Raw genomic sequence first — 17,442 nt, 5'->3', positions numbered from 1 at the left:
GACTTATGTTGTCAAATAAAGAAACTATTCATGAATCAATCATAACCCAAAAACTCTAAAATAAGAACACTCAATTTTGATGTAATTTTGTCGGTTTCCATCCCAATTATGTTTCCATTTGTTAGTCTGGATGGACTTGAGAACACCACAAATAGATATTGACAAATTTTTGTAACTTCTTACCTATGATTCTTTTGGAAATTTTTGTAGTCCTTCCCTTGGGATTCATGGCAAGGGCTTAACTGCCTCATGTGTACTAAAATTTGAGTGGTTGTATTAGGCATTAACCGATCAATATTTTGGTGCAATGACAACCTCATTCTAAAAAGTGGTGTCAGAGCTTGGTCACAAGTTCAAATCCATAGACCCTCGCATAAAGTTGATGGGAAGATTGTTGGAAAATTGTTTAGTGCTCCCCTTAGGATTTGTGACAAGGGATTAACTGCCTCCTGTGTACTATAATTTGAGTGGTTGTATCGAGCAATTTAGGGTAAACTTTAAGAAAGCTGCCTCCAAAAAAGGATATAAAATATTGGCAAATCTTTCATATTTTGAGAAAACAAAATTATTTTTATTGGCGAATTTCTCAAATTTGTATTCTAAATATGATTAAAATTGGTGATTTTTTTTAATCATTTTTTTTTTGGTTTAAAATATTGACAAATCTCAATAATGATAGGAAGTTCATTAATCACCATGGAATATTACAAATCAAAATTGAACTTTTTTTACCTTGTGTAATATTATGAGGATCATTACATATACTTTAAATCAATAGTGAAAACTAAATATTAGTGATATATCCCTAAAGTAACTAATAATTATGATAATTATTGATTAGTTCAATTTAATTTCTCCAATAATTTGTTATATTTAGGTGACTCAAATATAATCATGTAACGAATATTGTGGCGAATATATGAATTTAAATTTTTCAATAAAATAAATTATTGTGCAATTTTATATATTATAGAACTAAATTATATAAAACTATGGTGATTTAGGTTGTATCAAATCTTAAGTTATTAGCCAAATTACTAGCGAAAAAATTCTAAAATTAGCCAATTTGCGAATATTAGCCACTAAAATATACCTTGTCGAGCATTAATAGATTGGTCTTTTGGTGCAATGTAAACCCCATTTTAGCAGATTCATGAAGTTGTATGTCTTTTTTAATGTTGTTTGGAAAACATGTCTTGACACTTCTTTTATCGACGTGTCTAATTAATTTAATTTTCTTCGTAGATATTCCATCACCATTAGTAATTTGTAGAAAAATTAAGAATCCTCTCAACCATATAACCAAACTCTAATGATCTTTATTGTGATTACTCTATTTAGCTCAAATCCCTTCCACTCAAATGTCCATCACAATGGTTTCTACATTCAAACACCCAACACAATTATGGCAACCAACAAACATTCAATAGCCAGTGAACTTTACCATTGGGTTACTCCTTTTCAATTCCTTCTGTGCAACCCCACTAAGCTCTCAAGTTCTATTACAAATTGACCTCATACTCACCTTATGCTTATGATTGTCACAAACATTCCTCCATAGGAGTTGTTATGCTTAGAATTTTAGTGCAAACATGAGTAATTAACATCTAGGTATAAGATATTGAATGCTTTGATGCTGACTAAAGGAATATGAACACAATAATAAAACAAAAAAATTACATAATTACTGATATATTAAACATTTTTTATCATCCTTGATATTGCACAAACTAATCCAAACACCAAACCAAGAAAAACTCATTATGAGTTCAAATATATATAACATTACATGGTAATATAGTACTATGGCTTGAATAAGAGATACAATTTCATATCTCTAGTTGTAGATACAAAGAGTGGCTTCCTTGTTTCAATTTCAGCTTTCCTTCTCTACTTAGGGTTCTTCATATTTCTCATCTTTTACACAAGGTGAGACTATAGCTCTGTAGAGCTCTTGTTTGTTTGTATTTTGTGTTGATGAAATTTTAAACAAATTTAAAATGTCTTTATATCACTTCAATTTTATTCGAGCACATGCAATTAAATGAATAATTGTATATGATGTGATGAGTACTACTATATTAGATTATTATAAATGTATTTGTAAATAGTTAACAAATGTACTTATCTTACAATTTTACATCTTTTTGCATTTTCAAACATTCTAATGATGGATCATAGAGTGAAATAAAAAAAATGATAGAGGAAAAATGCATATTGTAATCAAATTTAGAAGCAACTAATTGATACACTAATAGATTATTGAAATTTAGTAAAATTAAGTACATTCAAATTAGAATTAGAATTTTACAATTCAAATGAAATAAACATGAAACTTAAGAATAAGAATTAGGTAATATTGGTTTTTAAATTAACCATGAATAGTTGTTGTTTATGTTATTTTGAATCACTTTGTCATTGTTATGCGACAATCTAGCTTAGTATGATGGATGTCTTGAATATTCGTTATTGATGTCATTCAAATTCACTTTGTTATTATTGTAATGTAATTATTTGGATTTATATGATGGATTATTAAATAATAGTTGTTGATGTCATTTTGAATTGTTTTATTATTTTTATGACAATATTTACCTTGATATGATGGATTATGGAATAATAGTTGTTGATGTCATTTTACTCGAATGCATTTTCAAAAATTCTAACGATGGATCATGGAGTGAAATTAAAAACAAAGTTGACAGAGAAAAAATGCATAAAATCAAATCTAGAAGCAACAAATCAATACACTAATAGATTATTAAAATTTATTAAAATTGAGTACACTCAAACTAGAATTAGAATTTTACAATTCAAATGAATAAAACATGAAAGTTAATAATAAGAACTAGATTTTGTTGGTTTTTAAATTAACCATGAATAGTTTTTGTTTATGTTATTTTGAATCACTTTATCATTGTTATGTGACAATCTAGCTTGGTATGATGGATGTCTTTAATTTTTTTTTAATTGTCATTCAAATTCGCCTTATTATTATTGTTATGTAATTATCTGGCTTTATATGATGGATTATTGAATAATAGTTTTTGATGTCATTTTGAATTGTTTTATTATTTTTATGCCAGTATTTACCTTGATATGATGAAATTTCTAGTCACACTTGATTGTACTTTCTATGAGAGATAAATTTATGGTGTGCTAATATTAGGCATCAATTTTACAATTTATTCCTCCTAATAGAAATTATTTTTGTATGACTTTAGCTTTTTTGTAAGAATCACTCATGGGGGATTACATCCCAAATGTTGAACACTTCAACTTTGTTATTTTTATTGTAGAAATATCAAAATTCATCTAAAATAAAATTCTCATTTGTGACTCTAACCACAAAGTGAATCCTTGCATCATCTAGATTGTCTTGTGTGACTCTGGAAAATATGAGTTTTACTCATATCAAAGGTTTTAATAATTTAAGAAGCTTATTATTTCTCCCAGATTTTTAAGAAGGTTAGTATGAAATTTATTATTATATAGAAAACTCACGAATAAGAGTTTAAACAATTTTTAGAATTTTTCTCAAATCAATAAATATTTTTCTTAAACAATGCCACATTTCTTTCAAGTTTTTTGTGATATTTGTTGACTAAATATTTAAAAAATATCTATAGAACATTGAAACAAAATATTGAGTAGATTACTAAATAAAATATTTTGATTCTCAATCTACAAATTTAAGATGATAAATTCTAAATAAGATCTACAATGTTAATGTAAAAGCACATATATTTAAATCAAAAAACACTTGTGTTTACCTTAATAAATTATGGAATCTTTTACGTTGTAATAATAATAATAATATAAATTTTAAATTTAAAACCATGTCCAAATCAAAGCTATTTATGATACCAAAATGATGAGGTGGATCTCTTATCTAGAAAGAAACTCAAAAATTGTACATGGTAGTTAGTTGGGATGGATAAGAAGACACATATGCATTTACTCATTTTTCAAGATCATTTTTCATTATGAAACAAATAAGATGTTATTGTAGTATATTGTATCTAGGACACACTTATGTACTATATTCTCTATTAACCTAAAGGTGTTTCCAAAAATCATAAAAAAATGAAAAATATAATAATTTTCACAATGTTATTTATTGTCATCATGGTTGTTAGCATTTATATTCTACTTGATCATTATTTTATATACATGTCATTTGATTATTTATTTTTATAGGAGATAGATGATAGATTGGATATTTCTTCCTAGTTGGATACTTGTCATATAACCCTACTATAGATAGCTCCAAACGCATGGCTACAAATTGATAAATTAAATGGTAGGTTGTTGATGACTACAAAAGATCTAGATTATCATTGAAGTAAGCCCAAATTTACCAAACCACGCCATGATATTTCATTTACCACCCCCACATTGAATAAGATGTTGGAGATGGAAATATTTCACAATCTCATCTAATAAGGAAATTTGTCTCAAAGTATCTCATGATTCGACACCACTTGCCATTGTAAGACATATACTAGTGACAAAGCACAAAAGACATGCCAATTAGTTTTACTTTATTCATAATTTACGAAGAAATCTGCACTTCTTATAGTATTCTTTATCTTTGATTATAAAATCACTTAGATATTGACAATCATATTTGCTTGCACCTTCTAAGGAAAATAAGTTATTGACTAGAAGTTCAATTAGATTATATTTTTCTCCGGATAGAAATGATTACATCCTATAAAGAATTGTTGATCGCTCAACAACATTAAACCATCTAAAAGAAAATTCTCATCGTTTGTCTAACTATAAAACATATACTTGCATTACCTAGATTATAAATTATTATTATTTATTGAAATTAATAATTAAAATTAAGAAGACTCAAACTCAAAACCTCGTAAATGAAAGGACAACTTTTTCGTTGTACTATAAGCTGTTACCTTCTCCTATCATTAATTTTAACTATTTGCAATATAATTTTATTTCCAATGCCTCACGGAAAAAAAACACATTGGGTTTTCAGGATTAGCAATGCAAATTTACTCTAATTTTTTTTTGCCTTCCTAGTTACAAAATCTATGAGAAAAAAATCCATTTCGTTCATTTCAACTAATAAATGCGATGCAATATTATGTCAATTTACACTCGTTTTCCAATGTATTATAGGTACCTTTCTCTTATATTGGATTCTTTATTCTTATTCTTATTACTTTTATGTATAAAACATCTATTTCTCTATTTCAATGAAATGACTTATATTTTTATATGTGGTGCACGACTTCTGATTGACAAAGTCTTGCTGATGTGACAACTCACAAGATACTTTTAAATGTTATGTGCAAATGGACAAAAGAACTTATTTTAAAATATAATCTACAAATTTGATAACTTCAATATTTGAGAGGGAAGACAATGACCACCATACGCGCAGATTCTTTTTATTTTTTAAGTGAAAACGCGTGCATAGAAAACTTGGCCAATTAGGCATGAGTTTGTTCTCCATCGCTTTTTAAGAAAAGATATGTCCCTCTAGGAGGATCAAGTTGCTAAGTCAAGTCACCTAATAGCCCTCATATGTAGAAAATCATGGATACCATGTGAATCTGAGGAAATATCATGAAAAATCTGATCAAAGCTCTCAAATCCATTATTTTCTGATTATTTAGTGTTTATGTGATAAAATAATAAAAATTATATACTAATTGTGTCATTTTAGACATCACACACTAAGTTTCATTTTCTGACTAAAAGTGTTAAATAGTCAAAATTGATTTATATTTTATCTTTATTTCTTGAAATTTCAAAGAAATTTTAACTTTTTATATCACTTCTATTTTATTTAAACATGTGTAATTTAACAAATAGTTGCAAATGATGTGATGACTACTATATTTTGATGTTATTACTAGATAATGAAATTAGGAGGTCGTTATACACATATTTGTAAATAGAATCGATAAATTTATTCAACTTACGATTTTACATTTCTTTATATTTTCAAACATTTTGATGATGGATCATGGAGTGTGATCCAAAAAGTTATCTAGAAAGAAAATACATGCAATCAAATTCAAAAGCATCTAATTGGTGCACTAATGGATTATTGAAATCTACTAAAATTAAGAGTACTCGATAGAATTTGAATTCTCTAGCTGAAATGAGATAAACATGATAATTAAGGATGAGAATTAGGTACTGTTTATTTTGAAATTGATAATGAATAGTTGTTGTTTGTGTTGTTTTAAGTCACTTTGTCATTTTTATACAAAAATTTGCCTTGCTATGATGGATATCAAAGTGAATAATTATTGTTGATGTCATTCAAATAACTTCATTATTGTTATTATCCAATTATTTGGCTCAGCGTGATGGATTCTTGAATTATTTTTGTTGATGTCATTTTAAAATGTTCTATTATTGTTATCCAAGTATTTATCTTAGTATAATGGATGTCTTTGATAGTTTTTGTTGTCATTTTGAATAACTTTATCATTGTCATACAAGTATTTATCTCATCTTGATGAATGTCTTGAAGCTTAAATTGGCATTGAAAACTTCATGGATTGATTCCAAATCTTATGATGTCAATGTTGAATACCATGAACTTGGTTCAAGTCATGTGGGATTGAATGAGATGTGTAGGCATGATTTCATTGATGAGCCCGCATAATATGATATTACAACATAAATTTACACAAATTAAGGGAATATACATAATGAAAAGGTACTAGTACTCTTATTGGTTAGAGAGAAATTTGCAATCTTCATAGAGGCACTACTAAAAGAGTTAGTTAACACCAAGTATCAAACTTAGAAAAATTCAATCCAACAATATCCACCTCGATAACATTTTATCTAATACTTATCCATGCCCATTCATTTCCTTTTTAGTGAGTTATGAGAAGCCAAACTACTACAAATTCTCTAATACTATTGATTTGGTAGACATGTTTGTATAATCCTTTAGTTTATGAAATTTCTCAAGAGCCACCTCACCTCCAACAATATTATGTCATACAAAAATGTGGTATTCAATAACAGTTTTCTTGGTCCTACTATGATAAGAAATCATTTTTTTTAAATGGATAACGCGTTGAGTATCACATAATATGCCAACCTTGCCTTGGACTTTTCTAAACTCATTAAATATATCATTTTATCAGAGTGACTCCTTGTATGCATGTGAGATAGATATATAGGTTGAATCAATATCGACTAATATAAATATTCCTTTAAGAGATTTGACATCTTAAAAATAAGTCATAACTTGATAAGAGTAAAGACATAACTTGAAGTCTATCTCCATCTATCCAAATAATTGGAAAATTTTGAATCAACATAACAATAAACTGAATCAAGTTATAAAATCATTGGTGAAAAAAATCACTTGTGTAATCACCCATATCATTTTCTCCTAATACTATCTACTTGTATTTACCATGTACATATTAGAAACATCAATTGTTATGAAATGTTTGGTATTTTACACTCATCGCATACATTTAACTTCATACTAGACTAGAATACAATACATGAAAATTGCACAAAATGAGATATTATTGATAAGTTAGGTCTAAATGAAACTAGTAGTTTTGGTGATTTTTTTAAAAAGTTGCTCAAGTTTGTGCTACTAGACCATGAAGTCAAATGTTAATCAAAACTCCACTTTTGTGCTTAGAGGGACATAACTTTCAAATTCACACTTTATTTCTCACAATTCTTATGGAATAAGAAAATTGTATTAGTCTTCTACATAGATCGACGTAGGCCAATTTTGTAAAAATATTCACCAAGTATCTAGTGTTTTAGTTAGATAGTAGACTTTATATTTTGGGTTCTTTTTTAGAAAATGTGTAATAATTTTTTTTTTATCCAAGTGAATTGGCATTGAGAGGATGTATATTTGTATATTATTTTAATAATGTACTTTTCTTCCTTTTTAAATCATGGATCTAAATCATATTACTCTCCTCACTCCATTCATCTACTATAGTTGGAGAAAGTTAATGGATATTAATATGACTTTGAAAAAAAATGGTTATATAGAATCTACATGTAATGTTGAGATGATTAAGTGGTTCAATAGGTGTGGTGAGTTTTTTGGGACATAATGTATACCTATGTCTCCATACCTTCTCTCTCATGTCATTTTTCTACAACTTACTTAATCAAATGTGGAATACGATGGAATTCTTGTTTGAGAAGAAAGATACATTAAGGTTATTTGAAGAAATGAGCTTAGTTTAAACCCGAATTTTGATAGAATCCTAGAATTACTCATGAAACCCTTGAGTGTATCATATTACTATTACTTTAGAGTGGTATATATAATAACTCTGTATATTCTCTCAATCCAAGTACTAACCCTGGTTCTCACTATCTCTTTTTCTTTTTTTTTTCCTTTATGCCAACAAAGATTAATTTGGCATCGATACACCATGCCTTCACTTGATGATTTTTCTTTACAAATCGCTTGAGATAATCAAATTGGTTGATTAAATTTGATCAAATGAGCTCTTCTTACATCTCATGATCATGAATATTAGAAGGCTTCAAATGAAAAAAGGAAAGAATAATAAGTTGCACAAGGACTCTAAGTCACATGGTCAAGCTAAGGACACATAACCATGTGATTCTTAGGATCTTCTTCCTCTTCTAAGATGTCTTTAAATCTAAAATGATAAAAAAGTGTGAATATGACACTAAGATAGGATGTAGTAATCATAATTATGAAAATACTATTGATGAGATTTAGAACCTTCTCTTAAGGCATATTATTGAGCCACCTTCAACAATTTCATCTTCATTACTTGCAAATTTTAGATCTATTTCTATGGAAAGTGATAAAGACATGATGAAGGGTCATCTTCTCTTACCATCTCTATATCTTTAATCAAGAAGGTTTCTTCTTTATTCAAGATACTTTCATCATATGATTTCTTCTATGGGTTTGTTCTCTTCATACGAGCCTTGAACTTTACTACACATCTTAATGGGGTAGTTAAACCTATATGAGTATTATTAGGAATGGTTCTATTTTACTTTATGGTGAAAAATATAATGATGTGTTATGTGCCCCTTCCTTATCATCCATACTCCTTTCTGTTTATTTTTAGTAATGTCCCCTTTCTATTTATTAGATTACTCACACCAACTAGAGTAAGACAATGGAGTTTACATCTGATTTAGTGTTTATTAAGGGCTTTTTTATTGGAGAATTGATTATAGTTGTTATTATTCATCATGCATCTTGGATATATGATATTTCTCATTTGAGTCCCACCAAGCATTTAATTCCATTCATTGGTACTCCCTCACATGCATATAGGTAGGGATCAAATAACTAAGTATATATTTTTCAGTTAAACCTATGTACCCTTCTATCATCTAATGTGGCTTATGAAACTTATATTGTGTATCCTCATTCATCTCCTTCTTTAGATATAAATTTATATTATCAAGTGATAGTTCACTTCTAGTTTTATTTTGTGGATTAGTATTTTCTGTATTTGTAAATTTTTTTGATATATCACACTCTAGACATTAGGGACATTCTTGAGGATGTTATTTCTTGATAATTCATATTATCCCATCTTTAGTATCTTCTAAGATTGTTCATGGGGTATCTTCATAATTGTTTAGATTTACTTTAGTTGATTTGGTATCTTTTGATTCAAAGTTATGGATAATTGTGCAGTGTTTCGTGACACTCATCATGAGACTATTCTTTCTATATATTTTTTAGGAGTTTTTTATACATTGACCATTGTATTTGTTTCTTCCTAAGGAGAGAAATATTAATTCCCACTCTTGGATCTTCATTAACATTTTTACTCAAGATTTCATCTTTGACATTGTAGATTCTTTTTTAGAGAAACATTAATTCCCACTCTTGGATCTTCATCGACATTTTTACTCAAGATTTCATCTTTGACATTGTAGATTCTTTCTTATGAGAAGGATATACTATATCTTCATTTCTCTCATGTGGTTAGGTTATTGATAATGGTTATGTGACTAATTTAGTAATTGAGGGGAGATCTTGAGTAAATTCTTACCACATTTTCTCTTTTATATTTTCTTTCTATATTATGTTTCATTCATCTATAAACTTATTTTTTAGTACAATCAACACATAATTCTTTGATTCTTAAGCATGTTAACCTTTCATGGACTCTTTTTTATATTAGGTGGTGTACTTGAAGTTGATTCTTGGCATGTCACATTGTCTCATAAACTTCTACATCTTGATTTAATTCTATAGGATATTGGGTGACATGATGATGAATTTTGAAAAAATCTATGACTTGTGTTTCTCCAATTAATTAAATAAATTTCTTCAGGGAAATATATAAATAATATAATATTTTTCCTCACCCATTAAACACTTTCCAAACAATTAAAGAAACAAGAATAAAATAAACAGGAGGAGAAATGAATATTCAACCACAAATTTTTCTCAAGTTTCAAATTTGGAGTTCTTCATACACACAAAATAAAATCTCAATCCCACACAACAACGAGGTCCTCTTCCCAACCATATCTTAATGTGATCAATTTCACTCAAAAACCTTCAAAGAATTATCTTACCATCGATAATAAAAAAATACAAGGAAAGAGGATTTTTCTTCTACCAATTTCTTCACAAAATAGAGTACATGTTGAATGAATCCAACTGGGTTTTTTAAAACCCAAACCAAATTATTTTTTTTAAAAAATAAATGTAATATATTTATTTTAAATAATTCTGATATGTAAAAAAATTATTACATTTTACCAAAATATTTAAATGTGAATATTCATGTATTCTATATTACATTTTCTAAGTTGTTGGTTTGGGTTTGGTTCTAAGTTCAAAGTTTGAGAACTGGTTCGCAAGTTCATAATTTTTTTGGAAAGGGGTTTGGGTTCATTAATACAAAAATATGTAAAAATTTCACACACACACATTTTTATGAAGCATGAGTTAAAATTAGAATGTAGCATAGTATCATAAACACATTTAAACAATCAAAACTTTAAAACACAATTAACAGATAAACTTGTAATCATAGTGATCATACCATCATATAGTAACATAAGTCAATTAACTTCAACATCAAAGATTCAAAACATTTAAAATATCAAGTTCAATTATCATTGTTTCACATTCATTGTTTAACTAATGGAATGAAAATATATTAATATTCTAAGTTCTTCAATCTTCAACTTCATCTTCTTCTTCTCTGGTATTACTTTTACGATTGTGGACGCCCAAAAACATTTAATTTTTGCATTAAAAAACACTTTCCAGTCATCCATAGGGCCCCATTCACTGTGGGTTTGATCTTTTTGGTGTTGGTTCACTCGGGTTCAATCCCAATTCGAACCCAATTGAACCCATGGGGTAAAAATAGTACCCTGGTCGAACCAAGTCCAAACTAGACCAGAACTATGAACTGGTTCAAACTTTTCTTGGTGTGGAGGGGGGAGGTACCCATGCAACATAGCAATTTTTCAATCATTAAATTGTCATTCAAACTATAAATCTCATTTTTGGATTCATATGTACAAAAAATAAAATAAACATCAAAACACTTGGCCAAACACTTATGGATTATTTGACATCTAATATCTGTCATAATAATGGGAAGTCACACTTAAACCAAGTAGGATGGGTATGGAAAAATGGATATAACTAAAGTGGCATATCCTTATAACCATTATTGCGGGTGGCTCAATATTATGCTCTAGGAGAAGGTTCTAGAAAGTAGCTCAAGAAGGTAGGTTGAGGGTCACCATGTAAGTATTAAGGTGAGTAGGAGGTCAATGGGGGGCCTATGTACCTTTGACCAGATTGGTTTTGATGAAAATGTTGTCAATTAGTAGAGCTCTCCATCGAACCTTCTTGTATTCTCTTCTCTAGTTGCACCACCTATCACCTACACACAAAAAAGGGAATGTTTTGTGAATATATGTTTGCTCAATTGAAATCCTTGTTAAGGAATTAGCCTTGAAATTAAAATAGAAATGCATTAAAATGAATATTATTTTTTTACTATGTAGAAAAGGCTTGATTAAATGTGTATACCTTCACCCATCGTCCTAGTATCAAATTACTCATGAAGATGCTTGAATCTGTTCTTGATGTTGTCTTGACCTTGGATCTAGGATATGAATACCATGAATGCCTTGAAACATGTATAGATCTAGAGAATATTCCTTGTATTCCATGTTATATGCTTGATGAATTTGATTTCTTGAATTACCTTGATGACTTCTTGAATTAATATTTATTTCTTCTAGGTGATTAGATATCTAGTTATTAGGATTAGAGAGAATAAAATATAGTTACATGCAGACACAATTATTTAACGTGGTTCACCCAATCCCTGGGCTATGTCCACCAAATAGTGAGTCCAATACTAGATTATCCAATTACTTCAATCTATTGCAATCTTCAATCTCCCTTACAACTCAATATTACTGTAAGAGGTTATGTATTCACCTTTTCAAAACCCTAATCCTAAGCCAATAATACATTACTTATATTAGCTTAACAAGTTAACCCTAAACATACTTGATGAGTCAACCTTGGGAAATGGTTGATGAGTCAACTCAAAAATCTTTGATGAGTTAACCAAAAAAGAAATTAGAATGATGACCCGAATACCACAACTTAAATACAAAATGTACACTACTTTCTTGATCTAGTACTTTCTTGATCAGTCACCACCAATCAACACAAGTGCTTAGAGATGTTTAGAACTTAACCAAATGAGGGAGGTATATTTTTCTTGTATACCTCACATAGCCATTTTAGGGCTTAAAACTCAAACGAGATTGATGAGGTTTCAAGGATCCCTATAAAACCCTAAAACCATTAAATCATTCACATTTAGGCTTGATTCTTCAGATAAGGAATGACTTGAGGTCAGGGGGTGGAATTGTCCCATACCTACCTAGTTACCTTATGCTAGTCAATTTGAGCTTAGATTTGGGTTAGGGGTCTATTTTGAAATGAGAATTCCAAAAATGTGTCCAAGATTAAGGTTAGACCAAGCATAACAAGCATGGAAGCCTTAGACACTAAAATGAATCCTTGCCAAGGATCAACATGATGGCTATGATTTAGAATACTAAACTAAGGTATTGAAGTTGAAAATATTTTACAATCCCATCTTATAAAGGACCTCAACTCAAAGGATCTCATATTTTGGAACAGTTGCCATTGCAACAAGTATATTACTACCAAAGCACCAAAGAGTTACAAACCATCAAAATTCTAGTATTTTCTATCCACACAAAAAAATCACTCAGTTTCCCTTATCATTGATTATTATACCACTTATAAATTTTAAGTCACACTTGATTGTACTTTCTAAGAGAGAAATAAGTTCATGAAGCGTGAATATTGATTCTAAAAGTTTAACCTTTTTAATTTTTTCCTACAAACTTTTTTATTAATATGATTTTAGGTCACATTTCCATATTAGAATCTCTCATAATGGATTACATTCATAAAATGTTGAGCACTAAATAACTTAGTTATTTTTTATTTTGAAAATATTAAAAGCCATCTATAAGATATTTTAAGTCCACCCTTGCATTGCCAAAATTGTCTTGTATGACACAAAAACTATTGAGTTTTATTCATATCAATGGTTTTAGTAATTTGAAAAGCCTACAATTTATTTTCACTTCTACCAACTTTTTAAGGAGATTAGTACAGAAGTTATATTTATCTATACAACCAAAATAATGAGATGGAGACCTTGTAAGACATAAAACAAAACGAGGAAAATTCAGCAGGACACTATTGGAATGATGGACAGTGGGACAGCCAAGATGATAATATTCTCCCATTTTAAGGTTGATAATTGTTCATCATCTTCTTTGGTGTTATTTTAAAACAATCGGCACAATCAAGGATCCTTCGCCGCTATTTCGCTCCACGCGTTTTTATGGCGGAAACTTGAATTTTTAAACACACCAGTGGGAATTCAGGAAAGTCGTTCAATAGCTATGTTAAACCGTACTGACAGAGCTGGATGAAAGCGGCTGCCCAACTGAACCAAAAGAATCTATTCAAATTAGGTCGAACATATAAAATTTACACAGATATTTTGTTTTGAATTTTGTTAATGAAGCCCACAAAAAAATATCTATCTAAATTTGAAATTTTCACAGATATTTTGTTTTGAATTTTGTTAACGAAAGTTTCAAATCAAAAACGATGAAACAGATTATGAAAAGAACAAAAATCAAGCTTGGTAACTCTTTCCTACCTTCTATTTTTCGATGAAAGATCAATTTTTTTATAGATAAAAACGTTTCTGAAACATCATAAATACAGGCCTGCCAAGCTCTTGAAGTTCAGTTAATGAAAATTTATGGCGTTTATTGATGAATACAGTGCATTAAAGCTTGCACAATCCGTACTCTGAGGTTACATTAGTTCTCGCAGAAGAAATACACTGGGTCTTGAGGAATACTGCAAATTTACAATTGAGTGTACTAAAAAATGGGCCTAAAATCCATCCAATTGGTAGTTATTTGGAGTTGATATGAACACAGAGGGGCTCCATAAATCAGCCCATGGATTTTTGTCCTTCCCAGTTGATAAAGATCCATCGTTGCGGAAATCCAAGGACAATTTTGGCATGTCAACTACTTTACTCTTCTGAGAATCCTGCGATGGGAAAATTGAATCCAAGGTACAAGAATCTGTAGAAGTTGATGAATTTATCATGGCCATCAAGCTAGAAAATCCTTCCTTTTTCCCATCTTCTGAGAATTGTTGGAAGATGGGTTCAATGTAGCCTCCATAAACTGTGGATTCCATCATGCTGTTGAGCTCCAAGTCCAGAGCAGAACAGCAACCTCGTGAAGAAGTTATGTCACTTTGTGTGTAGGTTGTGTTTGTATTTTCATCAAAAGAGCTGCTTTGCTCGGGCTGCTTCTTCCATGAAATTTGCTTGTTTGCTTGAACATCATGGCCGGTTTGTCTGGAGGAAACAATTGTGTCGAAATCATCCGCCATTGACGTTTCTTGCGCCTCGCTGATTGCTTTTTGTTCTAGCCATTTCAGAGGAGTTGCCTTTCTGTAGATTCGACACAGCACTACTTCCTTCTGCAAAACAAGAAAGATGAACTTAGTGAATCTCGACGAAGAATATAATCAGAATCAATCGTGATTCAAGTTATGTAAAGTTCAAATCTTGGTTATTGAATCTCAACTCAGAACATAATCAGAATCAATCGTGTTGTTTCAACTTTTGTAAAGTTAAAAATCTTGGTTATGACACTTGTACGGTGGGTTAAGGTCAACTCGACTCGTGACTAACCTACATTTCACAACACTCGGTAAGGTTGGGTAAAGCCAACTCGACTCGCAACTACATTTGGTAAGGTTGGGTTAGGCTGACTCAACTCGTGACTAACCTATGTCTCATGATACTTGGTAAGGTCAGGTAAGGCTAACTCGACTCGCGACTGACCTATGTTTCATGACACTTGGTAAGGTCAGGTAAGGTAAGGTTGACTCAACTCATGACTAACCCATTTCTTATGACATTTGGTAAGGTGGGTTAAGGTCAACTCGACTCATGACTGACCTACATTTCACAACACTCGGTAAGGTTGGGTAAAGCCAACTCGACTCACAACTACATTTGGTAAGGTTGGGTTAGGCCGACTCGACTCGTGACTAACCTATGTCTCATGATACTTGGTAAGGTCAGGTAAGGCTGACTCGACTCGTGACTGACCTATGTTTCATGACACTTGGTAAGGTCAGGTAAGGCCGACTCAACTCGTGACTGACCTATGTCTCGTGACACTTGGGTAAGGCAGAATCGACTCGTGACTGACTACCGACTTATCACTCAACAACAACTCGGCAATGTGGGACTACTTGCACTACTCGCAAAGAGTCACAGAACTATGATAGACCTCTGAACATAACAAATTACACCTTTGAAGTCAATATAACAACAAAACAACTGATGGGCATATTTTTTGAGATTGCGAGTTCAACTCACCCTGTATCTCTCGTTTGAATCGAGCATTCTATACTCGTTCATAATCCAATCAGTTTTCTCACCGCGTGGGGCTCGGCCTCTATAAAAGACTAGAGTTTTCTTGAGGCCAAGCGCTTTTCCATGTTCGTCACGGACATGCCTGTCTGAGCCAGTGGCCTTCCAATACCCACACGCAGTAATTCGGCTTGGCCGCCCTCCATTCTGACATTTTTTATCTCGGGGAACAAAGAAGAACAATTCTCTTTCACCCAAACGCCCCAAACCTGCCAAAACAAAAAAAAATTCACAAATAAGTTTCCCTCCAACCATGAATTTGCAGGAATACGAGCGTAATGTAAGTTTTTGAGTAAAAATCATATTTTTATAAGACTTTTTGAATCCTGAATCGAAAACAATACAGAAACACAGTTTTATTTGCGACCCAGTTCATAACTACGAAAAAATCACACCAACTGTTAATAAAAATCCAATCTTTAAACTCAAAAAAAAGACATACTCGGCAAATCCCAGGGATCGTAGTGGTACAAATCAAGAACACCAATATAACTGAAGTTATGGAGCTTCCCCTGAACCATTTTCTTCAGGTAAAACCCCACAAGCTCTTGCTCCGTCGGGTGGAATCTGAAACCAGGAAGTTCAAATTCCCCCTTTTGCTCTGCAGCCCCCATTTCTGTTTTCATACTTTCTTATCGCTACTGCAGATGCATAAATGAAATGCCAAACATATATCCTATATATACAAATCCACTTGTTGAGTAAATTGGGATCTTTCCTTGGATTATGAATGAAAGTAAAACGGTAATGGATTGACCCAGTTTGCAGCGTTGAAACGACAAAGAAGTAAACATCCTTTGGCGGGCCATTTCACGCGGTTATGAGATGACGATTGGCGACTAAAAATCCATCATAAAGTTGAACTTGACTGATCTTGATCGGTCCACAGTACATTTTATGCCGCGTGAATGGAGTCAAGAGAAAAATTTGCCTGTGTATGGGCACTTGCAGCGGTGTGGAATAAATTACAGCGATAAATCAAAGTCATTGTAGACTTGTATACTTATATCAAGTCTTATTAAATACGAGTTAAAAGTCGCTCTGGACTTTTGAGTCTATATTCTCATAAGAAATTGAAAGGAAGCATCCCCACAAGTTCTCTCATTTACTTAAAAAAAAACAAATCATTGAGAAGAGGAAATCACTAAAAAAAGAAATCATTGAGAAGAAGAAATCATAAAAATTAATTAAAAACATGACATAGGCCCTAGGGATTCAAGAGTGTGTCTTTGTGTGAGTGCAAGGCAAAAGACTTCGCTCTTGACCTAGTGGTTTATCTTAACTTGGGCATAATAATATTTTAACCATTAATTTAATCGTTTAATATAGGTTTGTGCTATCAAGTATCAAATTTAAAAGTGAAAGTTAGGTGCATTATGAATTTAAA

General features: G+C 30.9%; 1 protein-coding gene across 1 annotated transcript; it reads right to left on the bottom strand.

Moving 5' to 3' along the window:
* Positions 1–14,338: 14,338 nt before the first annotated feature.
* On the bottom strand, positions 14,339–16,708 carry LOC149575411 (NAC domain-containing protein 6-like). The gene is made up of 3 exons (XM_089815145.1): positions 16,498–16,708; positions 16,002–16,264; positions 14,339–15,091 (listed from the first exon to the last, which is right to left on the bottom strand). The coding sequence occupies exons 1-3, from the start codon at positions 16,679–16,681 to the stop codon at positions 14,489–14,491; spliced, it is 1,050 nt and encodes a 349-aa protein (XP_089671271.1). The 5' UTR covers positions 16,682–16,708; the 3' UTR covers positions 14,339–14,488.
* Positions 16,709–17,442: the final 734 nt, after the last annotated feature.

Source organism: Cupressus sempervirens, chromosome 2 (assembly GCF_028749045.1).
Source record: "Cupressus sempervirens isolate cs-2001-9-10 chromosome 2, ASM2874904v1, whole genome shotgun sequence".
Taxonomy (NCBI): Eukaryota; Viridiplantae; Streptophyta; class Pinopsida; order Cupressales; family Cupressaceae; genus Cupressus; species Cupressus sempervirens.
Note: the sequence above shows the minus strand (reverse complement) of the source record. Positions and strands in the feature narration are given on the sequence as shown.

Coding starts and splice junctions, on each gene's coding strand:
- LOC149575411 (XM_089815145.1), bottom strand. CDS start 16,681: ATGAAAACAGAAATGGGGGCTGCAGAGCAAAAGGGGGAATTTGAACTT. Junction 16,265..16,497: donor CGATCCCTGGGATTTGCCGA/GTATGTCTTTTT, acceptor TTGTTTTGGCAG/GTTTGGGGCGTTTGGGTGAA. Junction 15,092..16,001: donor ATTCAAACGAGAGATACAGG/GTGAGTTGAACT, acceptor CTTGTTTTGCAG/AAGGAAGTAGTGCTGTGTCG.